Consider the following 23,026-nt stretch of genomic DNA (forward strand, 5'->3'; position numbering starts at 1 on the left):
GCTCGATAAATTTCAGAAGTGGTGGACTTCCCTTGAAGAAATCATATTGGTCTTTAGAGAAGAGGTTAAATTTGTCCATGTAGGATATTAATTGAGTGTACATGACTCTCTCAAAAATTTTGGAAAATGTATTCTGTAGTGAAATCGGCCTGTAGTTATTGAGGTCATCAGTGCTGCCATTATTTTTGTAGAGAGGAATTATTCTTGACCTTTTTAGTGGTGTTGGGAAAATGCCCAGTTTCAGTGATTCATTCACTAAGTGTATTAGAGGTAACTTTATGATATCAAAACAGGATAATATCACTTTCCCAGTTATTTCATCTGGCCCAGTACTTTCTTTGCGGCTTAGTCTGATAATGATTGACTTGAGATCAGATTCTGTGCAGGGACTGGTAAAGAATGACATAGTAGTGGTGAATGACGGTCTGAAAGGGTTATTGGATGAGGTTAAGCTAGGAGTTTTGGAAAAATGTTGATTGAAAAGATCAGCAAGGGCAGTGTAATTTATTTGAGAGCCTGTTGTAGTGTCCTTCATTTTCGGTAAAGAGTGATTTTTATGATTTCCTTTGGCAGCATTTGTAATTTTCCAGACAGTTTTTGTTTTGTTGCTTGCATTAAATAATGTATTGTCATTAAACGTCCTTTTTGCAGTTACAATTAATTTCCTATACCATATTTTCATTTCCCTGTAATGTGCCTTACAATCCTCATTACCAGATGCTTTTGATTCAATTGCAAGGTTTTTAAGGACTTTGGAGTAAAATCGAATAAGTTTTAAATAAGTTAATAAAAAAAGTTTTCAAGTGAAAATCATATTGATAACATTTTTGAAAAATGTAGCAGCATGTTTATAGACTCTAAAACATTCACAAGCTTGGCACCTTTGTTATAGGTTTTACAGGAGCGCAAATATGGTAGTTTTGAATGATTTGACTGGTGGGCAGAATTTTTGTGGGTGCCTCATTGAATTCAAACAGTCATATCTTGAAAAATACTTGCAATGGGTATTTAATATTTTGGATTTTTCTCGACTAAGGTAGAGACTAACAATAGGGAAAAAATGATCAAAATCTAAGAAGGTGGGCATGGGACCCCCCCAAAAATTGGTTGAGTGGCCTGAGTGCATCATGGAGTGCGTGGTATAAATGGTTTGCTTTTTAGTCAATTTGGAGACAGTGTTTTTGGAACTATACATGCAGTACTGGGGATATGTAAATTTGATCCCAACTAATCATAGTATTAATTTATATAAATAAAGAAGATAACAGAAAAGCATGTTTTCTTTATACCTTCAAATTTTTCTTAATATTTCCCGTCATTTGCTCTATGTACGTTACATTTTTATGTTATTTTTGTCACTAAATTTAACTCAATATCGGAACTCCAAATGAACACTATGCTTTTAAAAGTTTTATTTTTCTATAGTGTTCATTAGGCCGGCCCTTATTTTTCAGAATTGCGAAAAGTTATGTTTTCCTGGTCTCAAAATGATCCAAATGGTGTTCATGTTCACGTGTTAAAATTTGGTTACTTTAAAATAACGGCAACCCGTGCCCCAAGGGCCCCAAGTACTAAGGACCCTCAATTGAGTTTTTGGAGCCAAAAAAGCACTAATTCTATGTAAAACGTAAAAGTAAAGGCCTTTAGGGCCGCTTTATGTTTGTTTTGACCTATCTCTACGCGTTTAGGAGATATCGTCCGTCGTAATGCAATCCCCCCCTTAGGGCGCCACCCCGCACCGCGGCACCGCTGAAGTATGTCCCGCACCACTTACTATAGACTTCCCCTCAACCCCCTCCCCTCCCTCGGCAAAGGCTTTGCTCCTAATGACAAGATTTACATGCCAGTGGTACAGTATTGAATAGGTTGTTCCTCTTGTGTCATGATTAATGTTGCTAAAGCCTATAATGTCAATTTTAACCCTTCAATGCCGTCCTATGTACTGGGTACCGACCCCTTAAACCTTGATTTTTTGCCGCCAAACGGCCGCGAACCATTCCAGCAGGCTTTGTTCCAAAGTGCTTTTTATGTACAAAATATTAAAAGCATGTGAAAGAAATGTGTCTATGAATAATAAAGGAATGAAGGGAATGAGCAGGGCTTCCAGGGCTCCAACAGTAGATAGAAATATTCAAGGAAGAAGAAACGAGGCAGTCAGTTCACGGATGTAGATCACTGTGGACAGATAGAGATAGTTCTTGTGTACAGTGTGCAAAGGATAGGAAGTGCTAAGTTTTTTAGGATGTAAGGAGAAAAGTGGTGAAATAAATACTTTATCATGAACGTGACGTTCATTTTAAGAATAGACCAACAAGGAAAGGCATGTAATCAAGACTAAATCCAGGCATTGAACTGGTTGGAAAAGAAAGTGAAGAAATACTCGGCTCAAATTTACCGACAGTGAGAGAAGTACTATGTGTTTTCTCTATCACCTAATGGGTTCGAAATTTGCAAGACTTAGTGCGAGAAAAACCGTGAGAAATGCGTTTCATCCATAGTATAAAACTAGAATTCCTTATGTTACGGAAAATAAGGCGATTGAAAAGTTAGAAAAATGACGCAAAGAATGGATGAACGCGCAACGACATAAAGAGAGCGCGAACTACAGTTGAGATGAAGAGAAGAGAATCTTTCGTAACAAAACTTGATGATTTGCTTGGCATTGCAAGGAGCGGTACCATTGCATTTTTGACGCGCGAGGAGGAACGTGCAGTTAATCTCTCGGATAAATGTGCTTGGGCTGAAGAAATAAAGCTCTTGCGCAAATAAAGAGGAGAACGAAATGCAGTTAATGGTTGAATAGATTTCAATATATTCAAGAAGAAATGAAAAGATGTGGTTCTCCGCTCCTTTTGTTGCATTAGCTCCCATCAGTGACCCACAGTTCCTACAAACACTAGTTAATTACGAAATTGTTAACCTAGACATAGCGAAAGCAGCGCAAAAGAGGTTTTCAAACCACTTGCGGTATATGAGTGAGGAGTTGGTAGGCCTGTCATACTTTGACGGATCCATTTCTAGGTGTGAAAAAAAACGTGAGACGCCGTATGTGGTCTTGTGTAGGAAAATATGATCCACCGAAGAAGGCATTATATAAAGGTAAAGACATGACTAAGGTATCTATACCAAATTTTGTCACCACTAATTCGAGAAAGCTATTTAATATATTGTAAATATGCATTGCATTCTTTGATGTGAACATGCGAGAAGGGGATGAACATACAAGAACGATTTGCAAATTATTCGGGGTCATCACGTGGGAAATGATTGTGCAGCGAGAGGAGTGAAACTAATTCAAGATTTTTAGGCAGTCACGTTGAAGGAGGAGAGCTTTCAAAATTTATTACTAACAGTAAGTGTGACTTTTCATCGCAATACAACCCTTACGTGCGGAAAGGCACTTTCATTGGCAAATATAGGATGTCAGTGAAAAATTAGAAATACAATAAAAATCTATTTTATTTTGGTTAATGTGAAATTCATGGACAGAATGAAAATAAATTGATCTCTTGGATTGGAAGTATTGTTATGGCAATTAAATTCTTTCTAAGGTAAGCACATTTCTTCAGAGGTTAGGTCTTGATATCAGGAGCAAAGTATTTGCCGAGGGAGGGGAGGGGGTTGAGGGGAAGTCTATAGTAAGTGGTGCGGGACATACTTCAGCGGTGCCGCGGTGCGGGGTGGCGCCCTAAGGGGGGGATTGCATTACGACGGACGATATCTCCTAAACGCTTAGAGATAGGTCAAAACAAACATAAAATCGGCCCTAAAGGGCTTTACTTTTGCGTTTTACATAGAATTAGTGCTTTTTTGGCCCCAAAAAACTCAATTGAGGGTCCTTAGTACTTAGGGCCCTTGGGGCACGGGTTGCCGTTATTTTAAAGTAACCAAATTTTAACACGTGAATATGAACACCATTTGGATCATTTTGAGACCAGGAAAACATAACTTTTCGCAATTATGAAAAATAAGGGCCGGCCTAGTGTTCATGTTCTTTTTATCTCAAAACTCATCAACGAAACACTGTTTGAACATTGTCTTCTATTTTATGGTCATTGTGTGTTCCATATTCTTTTTGCCACAAAACACAGTATAAAAACACCCTCTACTCTACCCCTTCCTACTCTATTTTTTCTTTTCTTTGTTTCAAATACTGCACTGCAAGCTCTCACTAACAGCTCACAATAATTATCTTAACATTAAGGGGATGGAATAGACATTGTAACAGGTACAAGGGAGACACAAAAACATCTCGAAAGTTTCAGCAGGTATGATCCATACCACACACTGAAATATTTTGGACCACTAGGTCCCACATAGCACAAAATATCTACAAAATGTCTATGAAATATGTTAACATGTCTTTTTCTATTATCTATAAAACATCTTGTAATACCTTGTAGACATCCCTAGACATGTAGATATCTGTATATTTGATTTTCCTATATCTGGAAGAATTCTGGAGCAGATATTTTCTAAACGTTCATATTCAAATCGGACCCCCTGGGAAAATTTGGATAAATGACTCGTTTTGGTATAACAAGAGCCTATCTTGCAACTGGCAGTTAGCCAGCAGTGCAGGAGGTGAGGGTAGGATGTGTCTTCTGGGGATTCTCCCTGACTAATTGCAACCTCTCTGGCTTCCGCTCCCTTCTAAAAGGGACATCCTCCTCCAATTCCAAATTCAAAGTTTCCAAAGCAGCGGACAATTTCCTTTTAGCTCTCTCAAAGGAGTCTGCAACATTATCAATGAACGTTGATTCAGTGTCTTGCAGTTTAAATCTTGAAGAATTATAAATGCAAATTTTTGCCTGCGTATTATACACCATCATCAGGGCTATGGAGACCAGATATGAGGGCATAATTTTGATAAATAAAAGGCATGAAAGGCTAGGACTGTTTTTTACAATAATTAAATAAAAGAATTTACTGTCTGCAAAAAAAAGCAATATACCTGAGTTTGAGGAGCTCTAGCGTCTACACAAAGCAATTAATTTCAATGCAACAAGAGTCATATGAAAGAGAATTTATTTCTACGTTGTATCATGTTCTTTAAAAAATCTTCGGCTCAATACTTTTTCCTGTACTTCATTTTTTCTCAAAAAAGTACCCGTTTTTTTGCATGTAAAATCAAGTTGCTGAACTTTGAGCACTTGACATTCCTGTAGTTTTCGTTCCTTTAACTTGAAATTTTGGTATAAAGAAGCCACATCTATTATTGGCAGTTTGCTGAAAACAAATTGTTTATACCACTAAAATGTATGGAGTTGTTGTAAAAAACACAAACCTCTGCTAACTTCGAAACCAGTGGGTCAATTGAAAATTGATTGGTCGTGTTGTGTTGTGTGGTAGGGGAGTGTTGCAAAACCATCACCAATGGTCGAGCCAATCGGAGCACCATTGAAAACGGCCAATTAGGCATCACTGAACCTCCAGAATGAGTATGTATATGTGAGCAGGTCAAAAATTCTCCCTGGAAAAAGTCACACTGGAAAGAGCATTCATTGGTGTCTCCTTGATACCACTGAAGAAGCCATTCACATGCCTTGATATTTATGTACTTAGTTCATTTTACACACTCTTTCCTGGCATGCAGTTTGTCTGGGTAATTCCACCAGGAACTTGAATGGCTCAACATGCTTAGGACAATGGTGATGTACGTTTGTCAGTGACATGCCAGCAATGCCTGATCAACTCACTGGTAGAATTTCCTGGAAGACTTCATTCAAAGTTCATTCTCTTTCCAATTCAAGGTTATTTTTTGGCATTACTGTGCTTTCTCTTATTGTAAATTTTGATCTTGCATGGTAAGTCTGGGGAGGTGTTGTAACTTCATATAGTTCTCATAAGATACGCTAGAGTTTAGACATGGTTTTTTATTTAGTATGGATGAACGATTCCTTATAAGATGATTGTAATAAACAGTTTTTAATAATCAGGCACCTTACAATTTCATGCATAATTTTCAATGTGCTCAACACCAATTTTTATGATTTTTTTTGTTGGGTTCATTTTTTGCTTACCCTTGTATGATAAATGTGGTAGACTTGAACTGCGAGTGATATTAATGAGAGGATTTTTTGAGGACAATATAGTTATATGCTTTCAATTATATGCACATTAGGGAAGAAGTTAGTGTTATTTTGTACCTAGCAAATCACCATCAAAATGTGTTTTATAAAGAAATTCTGACATGTAGAGACAAAAGGCCCGGAAAATTAAAGTCTATTTATTTTCAAATAGCTTTTATGCATGTCATTCAACCTTAGTCTGTAATAGACTCCAAACAGGCATTGCACTATAAGATTCAAATTTTTTGTGCATCAAATGGATCCTCTTTAAGTTTTTATATAATAACCTTTGTACATATTACTGAAAATCAGGTTAAATATATAATAAAATCACATCATGTTGTGCGGATCATGTGTGTTTTCAAATCTCTAATTGACGTTGTTGCCTTTCAACAATGTGTCTCATCAAAAATTTCTTGTTCTCTGAATAAGCAGATGTAGACATAAAATTCGTTAATTAAAAATTGGATTGGGTAGGCCATACATGTAATGGTGTTCTCTGCGATTTCAGTTTCTAACGGTTTTTGTGATGTAGTTGAACTGCTGTTGGCATTGAGTCAGAAGCATAAGAGAGGTCGGAGGGGAAATATATATATTTCAGGTCTCTGGAGAGCCAGAAAGTTGGACTGGCCACCAGCATGTATATTAGGTTAGCCTAATGATCACAATCGGGACTAGCTTCTCTCGGAGCATCACATACGCACCATTCTCATCTGACCATTTCCTGGGCTCCCTACCTGCTCCCTTTGTGACAGCTGGTGGCTGGAAGAGTCGCCAACGGAGCTCTAAAAATAAGATCATTTAAAATAAATTTTAACAATTTTTTGTTGTAATGGCATTGCAAGATTATTAATACTCAACCTATTGAAAGCAATGAGCCTAAACACCCTGTATTTTTTTACAAGTGTGTTGAACATGGGAATATGTTAGTTATAGTGAAATGTCTCTAGTACTTTCATTTCAAAGAAATACGAGACATAATGAAGTCAGTCAATGGTGAATTTGATGAAATACACACTCATTTCTATCATAATACAAGGCCCTCAAAATGTGCAACCCTTACATATCACTGGTTATGTTGCTATTTTTTTTTTTTTAGGTGCAGACTCACTGCATCGAAATACCATCTTCTCGAGCTTTAGAAAATGTTGTAGGCCCATGTTTTTCAGACCAAAATTCCTTCTAATGATCGTAGACGTTATTAATACACTACATATTTTTACTCTTAAGGACTTATTCTTTCAATTTGTCACGGCTCCAGCCACATCCGAAGTTGGGAGCGAGCGAGCATCCTGGCACGCGAGATCGGGTAATCATGGTGGTATTAAGGGAAACACATAGAGGGGAAGTTTTAAAACAACTGAGCGGGGATGTCCAAGAGCCAGCCGCAGGTGGTATGGCGGCGTCAGTGGCCACGTGCTCCGCCCCAGCTCTGATAGTCTGCTTCCGCAGGCGATGAACTCCAGCAGGCAGGGCTTCCGGATGCAGCGGTGTCTGGGGAGGGGACCCCTGGGGACAGCGTGCGCACTCATCACGGTAACGGCGGGTGCGAGAGTGGTGCCGTTCCACTAGCGATCTCCGGGACAGAGGACGCAACGTCAAAGCCAACAGAATGACCAAAAGAGAATCTCACTCTCGGCTTCATTACCCTAAGCTTCCCTCCTCCGCATGCCTTGGCTGCCCTCTGGCCAATGAGGGTGCTCCGCTAGGCGCGTGGGGTGAGGGGAAGGTTTGGTGCTGGGATGGGGAAAGTTCTGCACTGGGGTGGGGGAAACTACGTCACTGGGGGCGCGAGTTTCAAAAGTGGGTTTTGCCCATGTTACGTTGGGGCACAACAATTTGCTTCAATAACACATTTAAGAGCTCGAGTGCGACAAGTGGTCCATAGTGTGAGCAAGCTTTCAATGGCCTTCTAGTGCGCGATATTACTATCAAGCACTTAGGCCTTTTAACGGTGATGGTGTTGCCTCAGCCAGCTGCTGGTCGTACAGGAAGGCTTTAACATAAGAGGGAAGGCATCCCACTGCAGTGTGAGCGAGGGGCAGTGCAAATCAACAAGAATATTCACATTGAAATTTGACAAAAAAAAAACGTGCTCTGACAGTGAGCTGAAAGCCTTAGAAAGGTTTTTATGCAACTTACCGCTTAAAGGTTTGTTTTATTGTAATGAAGAAGGTTGTCCATTTTAGAATAGCAAAATAATTTTTTAAGTTTTGCAGTCTACATTACACAAATATGAGTAGAAAATTGACTTCTTTTTTAAATCACCTCAGAAATTATTATTTTTAACAATTGTGATTAAGTAAGATTTTATGGAGAGAATGGTTTGATCTACCTTACTCATGCATTTTTTCTCCAGCAACCTGTGAATACTTTGCACCATTTAGTTGGTGGTAAACTCAGAATAGGTTACATCAAAGTACATAGTCTGCAAAAGCTGCTTTTAGGATTTGTAGAACTCCCCTTTACACCCATTTTATTGTTTGTAGTTTGGACAAAATCTTGATCTATGACTGGCATTTGAATCTTATTAGGCCTCATGAACTACATGCACCATATGTCCGCATCCTGAAAGTCATCTTCGCTGACCAGGAAGCCCAAAAGTCAGAGTAATGTCCTATAAAAAATGTTTCTCTAAATATTGCAAGCCTTTGTTTACCTCTTGTATGCATTGTAGTCACTCTCTTGCATCGCATCACCTTTGACCTTTGTTTGGTGCCATCAACTTTTCCTTTCTCCTCATTCAAGCATCAGGCGCTGTGTTGCCGTATCTGCAGGTGATGGGCCGGGCATTGGGTGCCTCTGAGGTGGCCATGGGCTCCGTAACAGCCCTACTCCCCCCACTCTTCCTGCTTGCCAAGCCGCTCTTCGGACTGCTTGCCGACCACTTCACAGCGCACCGCAGCCGCCTATTCCTCATGGTGCTCGCGGGGCAGAACGTGGCCTTTGGGTGCCTCTACTGGGTGCCCTGCACCAACTGCACCACGGCAAACAATATGACCTCCTCGGCCGACAACATCACCTCATTGGCCAACAACAGTATCTCATTGGCCAGCAACAGCACCTCATTGGCTAACAACGGCACCACCACTTCCAACCCCTCTGAGTCCCTGTACAGCAGCGCATCATGGTGGTGCTTTGTGGGTCTCTTGGCTCTAGGTACTATCTTCTACAATGTGGCCAACAGTGTGAGCGATGCCATCACTTTTGACATTCTGGGTGAGTTGTGCTTTTGACATGTACCGCCACTGTGCTACCTTTCTCGGCCACTCAATTTGTCATTAGGCTATTCCACTATGTACTTTGTTGTAGCCCAACCAGTTTTTTCGTGGAATGAGCGGTTTCACAAATGAGCTGGAGCCTGCTCAGCAAAGATCAGTAATGTGCATTTAAGGTTGAATCTACGAAAACAAGAAGGATGGGGACCATTCTAGAAGTGAAAGGAGGTTCAAAAATGATTTCCAAGTTTCCTAATAGTGACCACTTTCTTTTTCCTTATTTCCCACTACTTTTGGTTCACCGCAGTTGCATAAAGGGGTGTGACAACTATAACTTATGTGTGTAAAGTAAATACTGTAACTTTACATCTTAATCAATATCTCCAAGGGTTTCAGCTTGTACTGAATCCTGTTGTCAGAATCAGCATGTGTTGCCGTTACCCCAGATATCAGCTCGAGAACTCGACTGACTAGGAATACGGGCATTCCTAGTTTTCTCTGCTCCTAATGAAAAATGACGAGAACAGGGTATGACTTGCATTGTCCTTGCACAGAGAGAAGACACCCTAGGCAGAAGAGTCGTCCCCACTTCATCGATTGCAAGGGCATAAAAAAGTGGAAGACTCTAGTCACATTTTCTAATGCATATCATCATTGATTCCTCTATACCTTAAATACTATTTGGTGTTGGACATAAAAGGAATGATAAATTATAATACATTACTTGTCATTGCTGAGCTATGCCATCGGGTAAGTACCATGAATGAAAATTTAGTCAGTGGGGTCAATGAAAATTTAAGTGGAATGGGGATGATGGATGACTATGATTTTATGTGCAGACTCTCACTTTTTCTCACTCTCACACAGAAGCTTTCATTCAACTGGCAATGGTGAATAAATTTAAATAATGTAATTTAATTCATACTATTGTACATAGTGGTGTAAGGACTGAAGAAAGGAAAGCTGGTTTTGCATAAGGGATGCTCGATGGAACATTACTCTGTATCAAAATTTAATTCAAAAAGAGCTGCTTTGCAGATTTTCTCTCAAACCCGTTTGACTTGTAAACCGACTCGATGGTTCAGAGAGGAGAGCGAAATTGCCGAGAGGAGCTCCTTCTCTGAGGAGATCAAAAGAGAGGAGAGGGTCTTCCCGTTTGACACTTTCTTTCTTGTGGTGGGAGCCATCAGATGACGGCCTTCACCAAGCCAAAGTTCCCTCCTTGTCCTCCTCTCTCTACGTTCCTCACATGAACCCCTTCAAAGAGAACGGTTAAGATGCGGTACTACTTCCTGCTTATTACATAAATTTTGATGGAAACAATTACTGTAAATGCAAAGTATGTACAATGTTTTTCTCAATAATATGGTATAGAGGGACACACTCCTGTTTTGGGCCCAAGTGAAGACTTCGTTTTCGGGAGTTTTTGTATTTGGGGAGGTTTGTTACGGGAGGTTTTTTTGTATTTTTTTTTTATTATTCATTTTCTGTTGGCAGGGTCTGGGACCAGGTGGATGATTTCAAAATTCGAAGGTTTCCTTAAAATTTTGCAGTATGGGGGTTTGTTAAGTTGAGGTTTTACTATATGGGGAATTTTTTTGGTATTTCAACAGTTAACAACATCCCAATGAGACATCATCATGTCCATCAAGTAATATAATCAAATTTCCCTTTTTTGATTATATGAAGGATTATATTCTTTTCGAAGGAATAAAATTCAATAATTTAAAATCCTATTAGTATTAAGTACTGCCAAGAAATGCTATTGTCAAGTAAGAAATTTTTGTGCAATCACTGAAGATCTATGAATAGAATAGAGTAGAATTTATTCTCCAAAGACCGTACAAACATGTGTAGGTATAGGATTTGTCATTTACAAATACAGAAAATATTAACTCAATACAAAAAATGAAATATATACTCATAAACACATTTTAATTTAAGTACTATAGTAATATTAGCCATATTGGTTAGCTTGAAAGATGGGTATCGGCAGGAAAAACCACGGCACTCACTTATAGCTTTTACTGAAGGATCATTCAAATGAGAGCATTTAGCGTGAAAATGGTGGGAGCAAACATCGCAGGTCTGCACAATGATTTCTCCCTTCAATTCTACGTTCAATTTGCAAGAGCCACACCAAGGTGTAAGTGAACCGGACGCCATATTGCCGATCATCTCCTGTAACATGCTTTTCACATATCAAGGAAATTCTCATTATTCTTACAGAATGCATTGTACCTTTAAACAGCCACTGCAAGTGGACGTGAAGTGTGAAAATTCCGAAGAGGAAAAATGATTTTCCTTAGTTGGGATCTGAACCCAGATCCCCTGAATTTATGCGAAGTGGACATGACAGAAAAAGCTAATGCCATCAGATGGGGCTTCTCAGCTATTAACCAAAGACATATTGCAGGTGTTCCAAATGACCTCAAAACTTTAATGCTCACCCAACATGTTCTTAAAAAGAATATGAATAAGAATTTATTGAATTTGAAATATCATACATCATCATCATCATCAAAGTAGACTCTCGTTATTGAGAATTTCACAGGACCGAAAAACCGGAGGTTTGTAATTACGAAGTTCGTATGAATATTTCTTTCAGGAATCATCGAAAAAAAATACTTCATTCATGATTGTGAGGAACTGATCTAGCTTGCAACGTAGCAGAAGCCGAAAAGATCGCTGTCCACGGGAAGAAAGAATGGGCGAAGCACTGAACAGTTCGTGACTTCACACCGGATTAAATGATACTTTGTTCAGATACTGCCCAAAGTGTGAGTTCCTACACGCCACGTTGTGTTGCATCAGCAAACTCCAAAGGCGCCAAATTTTAAAATTTTGGGTGCACTTGAATTTTTCGAATGTTCGTATCTCTGAAAGTTCGTAAATCCAGTGAGGGTGGGAAGAGGACTAACTGTACATCCAATGAGCGAGCATTAATGAGTGGGTCACCTCAATTCCAAAGCAATGCAGCTTATTATATGATGTTGAGTGCATATTAAAGTATCTCCTAATGAAGAAAGAATCAAAATCAACACTCTCAGACACAGTAAAAGGAGAGAACTTAAACATAGATCAATGATGATAACGTAGCGAAAAGTATATCCACCTAAATGCCATTGCTTTTTCGCAGAACTTTGTTATAAAGTTCATTTTGTAACCGCCGGGACCAGGACTAAGGTTCATAATTTCATAATAACGTTTCTTTTACTATAGATTGAATAGGCCTTTTCATCGGGACCAACTAATTGCTTCGTAATAATGAGAACTTCGTAATAACGTTGTTTGTACTAACAAGAGTCTACAGTGGAGCCCCGATCTATCGTTCCCGCATTGATCATTTTCCGCATTCAACGTTCGCCTTTCCTGGTCCCAAATAAAGTTCCATAAAGACGGTGTAATTTTTCCCGCGTCTATCGTTCCCCGAAGTATAGTTTTCCTGCATTGATCGTTTGAAGATCACAGTCCCATTGTATAATTTTCCTGCATCCATCGTTTGACGAAAATGAGATGAAGTGTTTAAAATATGTTATTTGTGGCAAATAATGACAGACACATAGTTTGAGTCTTCCTCAGGAGATTGAACCACCATTGGGAGAAGCTGAGTGCCATGGGACAGTAGCGTAAGCACATTTCCCAAGATCAGCTATTCCCCTCCATTCAGCAATTGCCTCCCCCATCTGATGCTTTGCTTTTCTCCAAAATCAAACTAAAGGTCCCAGCTCGTGCAGGGATCGTATTACGAAGACCTTAGCTTTGAAAGAAAATATCAAGTTACACAAGAGCAATAGAAACATGTTTCATGCCTATCCCATTCTTGCCCACTGAACTTTTTCAGCCTATCTGCTGGAGGTAAACTGCTGCATTAGGGGGTCATCAAAAAACTTTTTTCGAAATTCAAAGTTCGACATGTGTCAAAATGTGGCCCGAGGTACCAAATGAACAGAGGAAAAAATTTGTTCCTGTAGGTTGACATCGTACGGTGGCGCCAGGACTATTTATGTTGAGTGTAGGCAACCCGCAACATGCACCCTCTTTTTACGCTATTGTGGCAATATATGTTGTGATTTAAATAGTTTTTCAGCCAATTCTGCACCAGTCATGTCTGAAATTGTCGAGGTAAGCACCATAGATAAAATACTCACTTTTTTTACTCAATCACCGGTATTAAAATGCAAAGAAATGAAAAAAACTTTGAAAATTTCTTAATTAATGGCATATATTTTAATTAGGTGTACTAGCATGGGCATTAATATGACCCTCCGTTTATATAGAACAACACTATCCCCTCTCCCATCCTAAAGTAAGGATCTCCTCACCTCACTATGGCCCGCCTATGAACTAACGTCAATGCACTGCTCAGACTACATCGCCTACGAAAATGACTCTGTGTTCCAAATTTTGCAGATCTTCACCCTTTTATATATATATATATATATATATATACACATAAATTCACAGGTAAGGAAAGAAAGGGATAGGAACATGGAATAGAAAAAGGACAAGGACAACGGTGCTGTGGTAGATGGAAAAAGCCAGAAATCAGAGGGTAAAAATGCGGCCTGACTGGGACTCGAACCCAGAACCTCCTGGTTGCCGGCCAGGTGCTCTACCAGTTGCGCTACCAGGACGCTTAGATTTACCATGATTTCGGCGGGGGTTTATATACAGTAAACTCCCTTTGCTTTGGCCCACAAGAGTAACCAATAGATGGCACTGGGGCAGCTCACCACTCACCAGCAGAAGGAATGGACGAGGACACAAGGATGAAAGGAAAGATTCACACTCACACGATAGCAGGAAAGAGACAGGAACATGCGTTTCGGGGCACGCAGAGCCCAAGTGAAATAAGCCAATATGGCCGATACACTACTTCATTCATTCACACGACGCCTTAAGCGCAAATATGCACATAAATTCACAGGTAAGGAAAGAAAGGGATAGGAACATGGAATAGAAAAAGGACAAGGACAACGGTGCTGTGGTAGATGGAAAAAGCCAGAAATCAGAGGGTAAAAATGCGGCCTGACTGGGACTCGAACCCAGAACCTCCTGGTTGCCGGCCAGGTGCTCTACCAGTTGCGCTACCAGGACGCTTAGATTTACCATGATTTCGGCGGGGGTTTATATACAGTAAACTCCCTTTGCTTTGGCCCACAAGAGTAACCAATAGAAGGAATGCCAAAGCAAAGGGAGTTTACTGTATATAAACCCCCGCCGAAATCATGGTAAATCTAAGCGTCCTGGTAGCGCAACTGGTAGAGCACCTGGCCGGCAACCAGGAGGTTCTGGGTTCGAGTCCCAGTCAGGCCGCATTTTTACCCTCTGATTTCTGGCTTTTTCCATCTACCACAGCACCGTTGTCCTTGTCCTTTTTCTATTCCATGTTCCTATCCCTTTCTTTCCTTACCTGTGAATTTATGTGCATATTTGCGCTTAAGGCGTCGTGTGAATGAATGAAGTAGTGTATCGGCCATATTGGCTTATTTCACTTGGGCTCTGCGTGCCCCGAAACGCATGTTCCTGTCTCTTTCCTGCTATCGTGTGAGTGTGAATCTTTCCTTTCATCCTTGTGTCCTCGTCCATTCCTTCTGCTGGTGAGTGGTGAGCTGCCCCAGTGCCATCTATTGGTTACTCTTGTGGGCCAAAGCAAAGGGAGTTTACTGTATATAAACCCCCGCCGAAATCATGGTAAATCTAAGCGTCCTGGTAGCGCAACTGGTAGAGCACCTGGCCGGCAACCAGGAGGTTCTGGGTTCGAGTCCCAGTCAGGCCGCATTTTTACCCTCTGATTTCTGGCTTTTTCCATCTACCACAGCACCGTTGTCCTTGTCCTTTTTCTATTCCATGTTCCTATCCCTTTCTTTCCTTACCTGTGAATTTATGTGCATATTTGCGCTTAAGGCGTCGTGTGAATGAATGAAGTAGTATATATATATATATATATATATATATATTATATATATATATATATATATATATATATATATATATATATATATATATATATATATATATATATACACACTTCGAAATGTTCCTCGGCGAGGTAAATATCATAAAAACCCTAGGATGGGCAGTATCTGGAACACACAATAAAGAATAGAAACTCACTAGATAACTAAATTTTCTGTGGTATTACCACCTTCCTCGGTAAAAGACTCCGAGGAAGGTGGTAATACCACCGAAAATTTAGTTATCTAGTGAGTTTCTATTCTTTATTGTGTGTTCTGATACTGCCCATCCTAGGGTTTTTATGATATATATATATATATATATATTCCCTCTACGCTATTGGTGAATTGTCTTGTACATGCAGATGGCCTTTCGCAAGGTTTGGTGAGGCAAGGATTGCGTGCCAAAGTGATTTTTTAAATGGAGAAGCAACTAAAAAAAACAATGAATGTATTGACATGCTCTTCAGTTGAGAGTCATCTCTTTGGCGCTCCTCAACAGTTGTTTGGGAGATATCTTCCCACAAATGAAGATATATTACGGTGTATTACAAGTGGGTACAGATGAAAAAGACGCAAGAAAGAAGAGAATTTGATCCATCAGTTCAGGAGATAGCCCATGTTAGTGTGGAACGACGCATCTGGACCTGTAATGTTTAATCGAGGCATCCTCATGGCAGTTTTGAGATACCACACGAAATGTAAAAAAATTATGAAGAGCACTAAGAAGAAAACTTCATCTGTTGTCCATGGAAACTTGAAAAAATGTAAGGAAGATGTTAAAAGGCTGTTTGATGTAGCTCCATGCAAATGTCTTCCAAAATTGGCCAAGTTCATTTATAAGCCGAAGACATAAATTAACCCTTTATAGGGCAGAACTATTTTTTGTTTAAAAAAATCTTTTTTTTGGGTTATTCACAATAATAATGCCGAATGTTATGAGGTTTGCTACTTTGTTTACTCAAAAAAAATTTTTTTAGCAAGAAAATGAGGTGGTCGATATTTCGACCAGTGACCACTTAGTGCCAAACCTTTACCCATAGTTCTATACTAGTCTTTATAGGTCGCTGGTCACTTATTCGACCACTTAATTTTCCAAGCCTCAAATGAAATTTAATAATAGGTTTTTGAATTATTTTAATAATTTTGTATATCCTCAGAATTATAATTTAAACCCTAAAAACAATGAATCATGGTGAACAACAATTAAAAAACATTAAAAGTATATAGGAAGGGCCAGGTTCGTAGAAGGCAGAGTGAGATGACAAGTCAGCCGTCTGGTTCCACACCTTTAATTCACTGAGCACACAGGTACATTCTCCCCCTCCGACATATAGCACAAGACTCTCCTTTCTTTTTCCCTCCTAGAGGATGCTTCCCGTGTCGCAACTGTCTTGTGACCCTCTTAGCATCTTCCTATTGGCCGGAAATGGCCGCATGATTATGCGTTTCCTGCACCCTCACACGCCAAGGTACTGCTACGGGTTAAACAGCATAGAGTGTTAGAGAAATATGCGGAGACCAATTCTCACGCAAGAGGTTGCAAGGTGTTAATCGGCATAGGGTTTTAGAGACATGCGCGAGGATGGATCCCACGCGAGAGGTTGCAACGTGTTAGGAGTTTCAGATACTCGACCCACCACTTGAACGTGACTCTGCGTCTAATTCTTCTGTTATCCCGAGAGCAAAACCGAGCTGACACAAGACGGCAAGCGACATCCTTACAATAGCATGGTTTTTTGATGTGGGCATAATAACTAGGAAGTTATGATGCAAAGAATTTTGGTGGCACCATATGGTACCATTAGGCGCTCGCACTACCGTGTTTTGGTGGAAAGCGTAAATATGAATATTTCTGGAGTTATTGTTTTCTCCTGGTATTTTATTTTGCAATGCTTTATTTTTTATGATTTATATTATAACATTACCCTTACTTTAATGTTTTCTTGCATATAAAATGTGTCCATAGGTTAATATTTTCATGCAACGACATCACGCAAATGCCTAAAGCTCTTAGTTGTCCCCATTCTATCAGAATTTTGTGCCCTTTGTGGACTACCGACACACTACCTCACAATGTTCAGGAGGTTGGAGGTATGGTTGTAAACCAAAAAAATGTTTATAAAGGAAAAGTGTCTGCTTACTCCATTAGGAGGGGGGTCGGAGTGGGTGCATGCCCAAGGGTAACATTCAAAGACAGCAATAGACGACCACGTGACCAGCACCCCTTTCAAAACCGAAATATGTACTGCATACTAAGTAACACATTCTACTGCAACGAGAGAATCAGTAGTGGCTCATCCTGGGAGATAGGTAATGATCTGCCAGCATCAAGAATTTTCGTGAACAATTACACAGCCCACAGCATTATTGCACTCCCGAGGTTTTTGGTTATTTGGTGAAGATTTTTATCATGTCTCTCTCTTTCAATTCTTAGAAGCAAAATGTTTCTTTGACGCTTCTCTCCTAGATGGATGCGTTGAGCATCCCCGACCAGCTGTGCTTACACTCAGTGTCTTGTGCGACGGCCACAAGGATGGACCTTCGTCTGGTGTAAGTATTTTTTTCCAGTTGTGAGAAATGAAATAACTGATTTAGTATATTTATCAAAGTGATAAGTTTTTACGTAAAGGTAAAATAAATGCAACGTCTATTTCTATTTGATCTGGCTCTTCAAGAGACAATGCAAATTCTGGAGGACGATAACATCGACTTCGACAAAATATGCATGGAGCCATCAGTAGTAACCGAGCTATTGGATGAAGATTCAGCCGATGAAGATAGTGGTGGAAAGGTGGATAACTTGAGTGGACGCCAGTTGCGCGTGAATGCCAAAGTTGTCGTTCGTAAAGGTGGACAGGAAAGTGGTATGTCTCAAGAAATATGTGAGGATGTTCAAGAGTGCAGTGTGGCTGGGCACCTGAAAATGGGAAGCAAGAAGCCGTGTGGGGTGATGGAGACATGACAGTGCATGATAGAATTTTCACTAATCCTGATTGCTCCATGTTTTGCGAAGCGTCTCCTACCACAATTTTTGAACTGTTCTTTGATGAAGAAGTAATTGCTCACTTTGTGCAAGAATCGAATAAGTATGTGGAATTCTGCAACTGCAATAACCCAAATATAACACCTGAGGAACTGAAAGTGTTTGTGGCAATTCTTTTTCTAAGTGGTTATAATACAGTTCCCAGTAAAAGGCACTATTGGAAGGCAACACAAGACACGAGAAATGAACTCGTGTATAACCCAATGAGACGTGACAGATTTCTACAAATAAATAGATTTATTCATTGCTGTGATAACACCGCAATCGATAAATTAGACAAGATGTGGAAAATGCGCCCTTTTATGGACTTGGCAAAAGAAAGATTTGGCAGATTCTTCAGAGAAAAACAGTGCTTGAGTTTTGACGAGTCAATGATCTCCTATATTGGAAGACATGGCTGCAAGCAGTTCATCCGGGGTAAGCCAATAAGATTTGGCTACAAAGTGTGGTGCCTAAATACTTCATAATAGCCATTTGGTAAACTTTGACATTTATCAAGGAAATACACGAAAAACAATTTCCATTCATATCCACCATCTCAGGAAAAATCGCCAGAATTCTCAAGAGGCATGGAATTGAAGCCTATTTTCGCCCGCCGCCTAAACTTCGAGGCGAACTCATCACGGCCAAGGACCCGTGTGGACTTCAGACTCTGGGTATCTACCAGATACCATGCACATGCGGCCTGGTGTACGTGGGAGAGAGAGGGAGGACCATGGAAACAAGATTGAAAAACACCAAAGACATTTCAGACTCTGGCAGCCTGAAAAATCAGCCGTGGCTGAACACAGCATTTCATCCGACCACGCCAACTGTTGGGAGAAAACCAAGGTCCTTTGTCTCATAGAAAAATTCTGGGAAAGACTGGCAAGGGAGGCCATTGAAATTCGTCTCAACACCACCATGAACTGTGACACTGGCTACACTCTGAGCGCCTCATGGAAACCAGTGCTGAGGAGCATTCGTGAGGAACGAGGAAAAAGGCAGGAAGCTCTCGACCAATCACACAACACCTGCCCCGGTTGATACCGCTGTCATCCATATATAAGGAAGATGATCTTCAAGACTCGACATGCACTGAAGACGATGGACAGTGGGAACGAAACCCTTGGGCAGGCTCGCGGGGTTACACTCCTGGGGCAGGGTCTATAAGCGCGAGCTTTTCACTCCTGCACCCAGAAGGGGGAGGACAGGAAGGAGAAGGGAAGGAGGCGCCGCCGCGGTTAGGAGCCCGACGACGCCTCCTGGGAAGGGATAGGGAAGGAAGGGAAGGGACGAGGAGTCCCGCACCGTCACAAGGCAGGCGGGCCCTACTAGCAGCGAAACCAAGCTTACGCAATTAATATGCTACCAATCCTAGTAGATTTTCCTATGAGGAAGAAAAATGTATCGATCAAATCGGTAGATAAGACGATGGACAATTCGCCCATCGAAACTTCAGCCGAGATGGAGTTGGAGAACCTGACCCGGTGGAAATCCCGTGTAACCTTCCTTCCACAATTCTATACGCCGGGAAAGCCTACGATCATTCTTCGCCTGCACACTTTTTACACTCAAGTTTTCTGCAAGATACGCAATCATAAGAAGTTTACCTCCTTTTTTGTTTCCTTTACCACAACAAGACATTTTGACTTGGCATCGTGGACACAAATCACTTATGTGAGAGGTTTTTTAAGTTCTTCTCCCAATCGTGCGAAAGATCCACAGAGAAAAAAATCATTCGCCTTGACCGGGATTCGAACCCGGATGCCCCGATTTCCGGTCGAGTGCTTTAGCCAGTTAAGCTACCGAGGCGTCATTCTTCTCTGTGGATATTTTCAGACATTACTGGACAAGATGTTCTATCCAAGGCTAGAAGAAAGTTGCGGCCGAAAATTTTAGCATTAGTAACCTTTCTGTTCAGAATACAACTGTTGATTCCTGCTAAGTCTTAAATATTACAGAAAGTGTGGAAAGTCCACTTGTGGGAAGCACTTTTGATATAATATTTTCAGGCCATTTTATCGACAATATCAACTCCTGACTTCGTTTTATTGTAAAATGTCACAGTCTCAGGCTTTGCTTTGATGTTGTTACCTATTTGCACGTCCAAGTGCATACTACTCATTATAACAACATTCTTATTTGGCTTTCCTTGATAAACAGTGAGTGTTATACCACTGTTAGGAAGATCTTACTATAGAAATGTTTTTCGCGGGCCTTTTTCACACATACAGGCACTTTTCTTCGATTTTTGTTTACTGTCCCGACCAAGCTAGTACCTTTCGACTTAAGGTATCCTGCTAAATGTAAAGAAATAAAAAGTTATCACTGGTAACATTTCTACCCTTCTTTATGTAAGGTGCCACAAGCTTTTTCACCACATAGTCGCCGAGTCGGTCACCCTCAAGTCACTCATCATCTTTTCCAAGATAAGGAAATGAGTTTATCAAATACTTGGTGTCGTTATCAACAGCCATCCAAAATTTTTGGCCATATTTGTCCAGTTTTGATGCCATGAACTGTGTAAACCGACTTCTAGATTTTGATGGAAACAACTGTTCATTGACCACTATGTTAGAATCTGGTATGTAGTTGCTCTGACAGTTTGATATGAATCTATCCCAAATCTCAGACATTAGGGCAAAATTATTATCCTTCAATCTTTGAGAGGGAGTTGATTTTTCATGACACCTCAAAAACCTCATGATTTCCCTAAAGCAATCGGACCAAAGTAAGTCGACCTCCATGCCTCTTTTGACTCGGTGGCACCGCGCACCTACAAAATTCCGAGAAAAGCATCTAACTCTTGTAGTGACAATGTCCAGTCATTGTTGCCATGAACTCGATGTGCTTCTGCGACCGTGCATTTTTGAATCCTCTTTAGCATACAATCGTCAATAATCAAGCGCCAAGCACTTGAAAACAGCCCATCTACAATGTAACATTTTGCATTTGTGGTAGGTTTGCATTTGTGCTCTGGTTTTTCTTTGAGTATGTTTTGGTGACCGTGCCAAAGCACCTGTTACCAGACTTAGGGGAGGCTACTTTCCATTTAGTATCATCTGGTGCCTCAATAACGAATAGGAATCAACAGCGAATGTTTTCAGATAACTTTTTCCATTTCTGTCTTTTGTTGTACGTTGGTGAGGTGCATAACCATCTCCTGACCCAGGAGTCACACCGACATCGTCTTCATCAGTTAACGTATCATTGGTACTCACAGAACGCGATAGACTTGGCCTTTTTGCAGAATGACCTGACTTTCCTGAGGAATAGCGAGGTGTTGAGACAGTTTTGTATAAGGTGGACGACGTCGCAGCTTGACTATATGGCTCAGTATCCTTTCTCTGGCGCACATTCTGCGGCCTTCGTAAGTTTTTCCTGAAACAAAAATGACTGTTCAGTACGCACAAAATACCAGTACACATACATATGTATAATTTTAAAATTTGTGAGCAATTGCATTTATGATTCTACGGATTTTTCTCCCCATTGAAACTAATAGAAAGCTATCAATTTATTTATTATGAACTTCTGTTACCTTGCTGAACTGCTGGTGCAGGGCTTGGATCGTCGTCGCTGGACGACTTGCCAGATTGCTTGAGTCGATTTCCTTTTCATTATCGCTATCTGGTGAAATCACCTCAGAAATATCTTCACCCTCAGAATCTCCATCTTCAATATCGACATGGAGCGCCAAAATTTCATCGGGATGTACACTTTTCCGACGTGCCATCATTCACTTTCTAGCAGCTAATGAGGGCAGGCGTTGCGATTATGACAGCATTCACACGTCACGCACGAGCAACCTTAAATGCATTTGACCTGTTGCTCACAATGTGTCAGATTGTTTGCGCAGGGACAAAGAAGGGGAACGCAATGCGGGCGGAGGAGAGGGGGACACTTGCAAGTGCGCGGAGGGGAAGTAGACGGAGAATCACTGCCCGAAGTGCGCTCAGAAATGCCGGGACCCAAAAAGGGACCTCCGAGGTTTAAGTATAGTCACGTTTTTTTTCAATGAAGGATGGAGCAGGGGTTATATATTTTACTCAGTATTATGGTTATGAAAAATAAATAAAAGTCAGAAAGTTTTAGGACCCTATGGAAAAATCGTAAGCAGTGAGACAACTGTTTATGGTGCTGGGTCCCAAAAAAGGGACACTCGCGGTTGAAGTGTGAATAAACTTAATGAAGCCGCGCTTACAGTCATGTAGATTATTATATAATTGGGTATTAAAAAAATACACCGGAGCAAACAAGTGCTGCGTTGCCACGTCTTGCACTCGAAACTTTGCTTCCTGGTAACTGGCACTGGCCCACCACGCCACTGCCACATTTGGCAACATGGCATCAATAGAAGTAGAATTAACATTCAAAAATATCAATATTTTTATAGATTATGGATCACAGAAAAATTGCAAATAAATTAAAATGTGTTAATATCAATTTTCTTTTTTCTTTTGGGGTAAACTAGAGGACTAGATAGTGTTTAAATATTTTCTTCATTCAACAACGAAATATGCCATCTAATAATATGCCGAGTTGTTGATGTTTCCAGCTTATTGTGGAAGATGAATGTTATAGACGTAGTAGTTTTCCCTAGGTTGAGTTGCAAAGTTCAGGAAGTTGACAAAACTGCTAATTTTACGGTGCTCGGAGTCATTTATTGCCCTGTCGTGTCGACATTTTGAAATTTTTATGAAACAAAAAATAAATCAGAATTGAAAATAAAATTTACTTTAAAATGAC

The 23,026-nt window shown here is 40.4% G+C and overlaps 1 protein-coding gene across 5 annotated transcripts in view; it reads left to right on the plus strand.

Annotated features, from left to right (window-relative positions):
* The window catches only part of LOC124155324 (major facilitator superfamily domain-containing protein 6-B), a 186,506-nt gene that overhangs the window by 22,223 nt on the left and 141,257 nt on the right, over nucleotides 1–23,026 (plus strand). For all 5 annotated transcript variants that reach the window (XM_046529046.1, XM_046529049.1, XM_046529048.1 and 2 more), the window contains one exon: nucleotides 8,820–9,290. In XM_046529046.1, coding sequence (XP_046385002.1) covers nucleotides 8,820–9,290 — 471 coding nt within the window. The remainder of the gene's footprint in view (nucleotides 1–8,819; nucleotides 9,291–23,026) is intronic.

The sequence above is a fragment of the Ischnura elegans genome, chromosome 3, assembly GCF_921293095.1.
Source record: "Ischnura elegans chromosome 3, ioIscEleg1.1, whole genome shotgun sequence".
NCBI classification, from domain to species: domain Eukaryota; kingdom Metazoa; phylum Arthropoda; class Insecta; order Odonata; family Coenagrionidae; genus Ischnura; species Ischnura elegans.